Source organism: Acanthisitta chloris, unplaced genomic scaffold (genome assembly GCF_000695815.1).
Source record: "Acanthisitta chloris isolate BGI_N310 unplaced genomic scaffold, ASM69581v1 scaffold18130, whole genome shotgun sequence".
NCBI lineage: Eukaryota > Metazoa > Chordata > Aves > Passeriformes > Acanthisittidae > Acanthisitta > Acanthisitta chloris.
In genome coordinates this window covers 4,461-6,713 of record NW_008651283.1, presented here as the reverse complement: position 1 = coordinate 6,713, position 2,253 = coordinate 4,461, and the positions used below count along the sequence as shown (strand labels likewise).

Below are 2,253 nucleotides of genomic sequence, written 5' to 3'. Positions count from 1 at the left end.
AGTGACACTGTTTTAAGGGAAGGAGAAAAAAACCTTAATGTGTGTGTTACTGGATTAAAAACGAGTCTTTCATGGCAAATGGCATCAGAGCCTGCCTGACTTTGTGTTTGCAGTGTGGGCAAAGCTGAAGCAGCAGAAGGCTTCGGAGCGGTGGCAGCCTGACACGGAGGTGAGTGGTGAGAGGTGTCTGTGTCTCAGGGCCTTCCCGACCCCAGGGGTGAGCAGTGTCCTTGCTTAGACTGGTGCCTTTCCCTCCACTTCTGTCGCAATCTATTTTCCAACAGTCTGCAGGGCAAGGGTGGGAAATACAACCTGTGGTACAGTCTGCAATACTCTGGCTCTAGACGAGCTGTTCTCCCAGGACCTGCTGGCAGGTCTGCTGCCTGCCTTCAGTGCTGCTGCTGGAGCTGAAATCGGAATGCTGCAGCACAGCCTGAGGCCAGTGCCTCTAAACTGCTGGTTCCATTCCAGGAGGAGTACGAGGACTCCAGTGGAAACGTGGTGAATAAGAAGACCTACGAAGACCTGAAGCGCCAAGGGCTGCTGTAGCTGTCCCAGGAGAAGGATCACACACATCTGCCCAGCCAGTGGATGTGGCAGCAGCTCTGACTTCTTCAGTCACTGCATTTTGTATGTGCATGAATATAATTTCAAGGATTCTTTATAGAGCCACTTTCTAGTAAGCCCCTTGTGAAAAGCAGAGTTGTGACATTGTTTTATAGCAAAAAATACCTTGAAAAATAAATCCATTTTAATTTAGGAAGTGGCAAGACTTGTCTCCTTTCATATGCTGTAAGGAAGAGGTTTGATTACAGTGTGTTTAAAATGGTTTTTACACAGTTAAAGCTGTCAGAAACAATTCCTCCTCTCATTTCCATGGTTATGGTGAGGGTTGACCCTTTGTTAAGCACAGGGACGTGGACACTGTGTACCAGTTCTAGATCTTGCTGTGAGCATATGGTTTTCTTTGGGCTCCTTTGCAAAACAAATTCACTTGGCTTACAGGGCTGCTTTTATCTCTGGTCTGACTCACTGGGGAGCTTTGGCCCCTGGGTTTTTGTCAGGGAATTGCCGAGTGAGCTTGATTGATGTTGGCCTGTGGGGACAGTGTGTGGTAACTGGCACTGCTGTGTTGGCTTGAAGAACCTGGTAGGTTCTTGTGCAGCTCCTTTGGAGCAGGAGGATGGAGATGGGAACAGGTAGTGTGTTTAGAGGTGACTGCTAAGACTTAAGGAGCATCCTCTGCCTCCAGCACTCGGAGATGTCTGTACATAGCCCATGGATTCACGGCCCCTCAGGAACTGCAGGTGCACTGTGCAGAGGCCACGTGGATCACAGGTGGCAGGGGGAGGCTCCAGTGATATCTCACAAGCCCTGTCTCTGTTGCTGTGCAGGGCCGTTTGTGTTTCTGCTGCCATGGAGCCGCAGGGGACACTTCCCCTGGGTGGTGGCTGGCAGGGGCGGGGCTGGTGCCGCAGCACCTGCTCGGAGGTGCTCCAGCGGCGGCTGTGGCTGTGCTGGGGCTCCAGGAACGAGGGCAGGTGAGTCAATGCTGCGGGCTCCTTCCCTGCCCAGGGGGAAGGTTGTTCACCTGGGATGAGGCTGTGACAGGTGGGTGTTAGTTCCTCACCTGCCCAGGAGCTGGGCTCAGTAAGGTTGTCCACACCTGGTCTGGGTGGTGGCTGCCCTGGTTTGGAAGGTAAGAGGTGCCAGCTGGCCTTGCCTCTGTCACTCTGAGCAAATGACCTCAGAGATTGCTGTGTGAGCTTTAGCCACCCCAGGTCCTGGGGGAATGGTGACAGCCTAAATTGCAAAACAGGAGAGGAGGTTCTCCTTGGAGAACTTGGCCTCAGCGCCTGTTTGGAGTCACATCTCCACTGTTGCCTTAGCAAAACAGGCAAAGATGTGGAGTGAAAGTGGAGATTTCTACAATGGAGAGTCAGGTCACATCTTGCTTGCAGCAGCATCAGCCAACTGCTGCATGGTGGCAGGTGCCAGTGAGTCACCCTGTCCTGCTCCCAGAGCACTGTGCTGCCTGCAGGCCCCAGAGAGGGCTGTCACCACACCTACGGCGCACGCGGCTCCCGGGGGCTCCTGTGGGGCTGGGGAGTCCTGGGAGGGAGTGACTGGTCATTCTGGGGCTGAGCACTGGACAGAGTACAGACCTGTACCGGGCTGTCTGTTGTGTGCTTCGGGGGCAGCTCTGGACATGCCTTCTCCCGCCAGGACCACGTGCAGCTGCCATGGGGATGG

At 53.9% G+C, this 2,253-nt stretch overlaps 1 protein-coding gene across 1 annotated transcript in view; it reads left to right on the top strand.

Annotated features, from left to right (window-relative positions):
• The window catches only part of SF3A3 (splicing factor 3a, subunit 3, 60kDa), a gene marked incomplete at its 5' end in the record, with an annotated part of 5,252 nt that extends 4,703 nt beyond the window's left edge, over positions 1-549 (top strand). Inside the window, 2 exons of the mRNA XM_009072652.1 lie at positions 114-169; positions 472-549. Coding sequence (XP_009070900.1) covers positions 114-169; positions 472-549 — 134 coding nt within the window. The remainder of the gene's footprint in view (positions 1-113; positions 170-471) is intronic.
• Between the last annotated feature and the right edge of the window lie 1,704 nt (positions 550-2,253).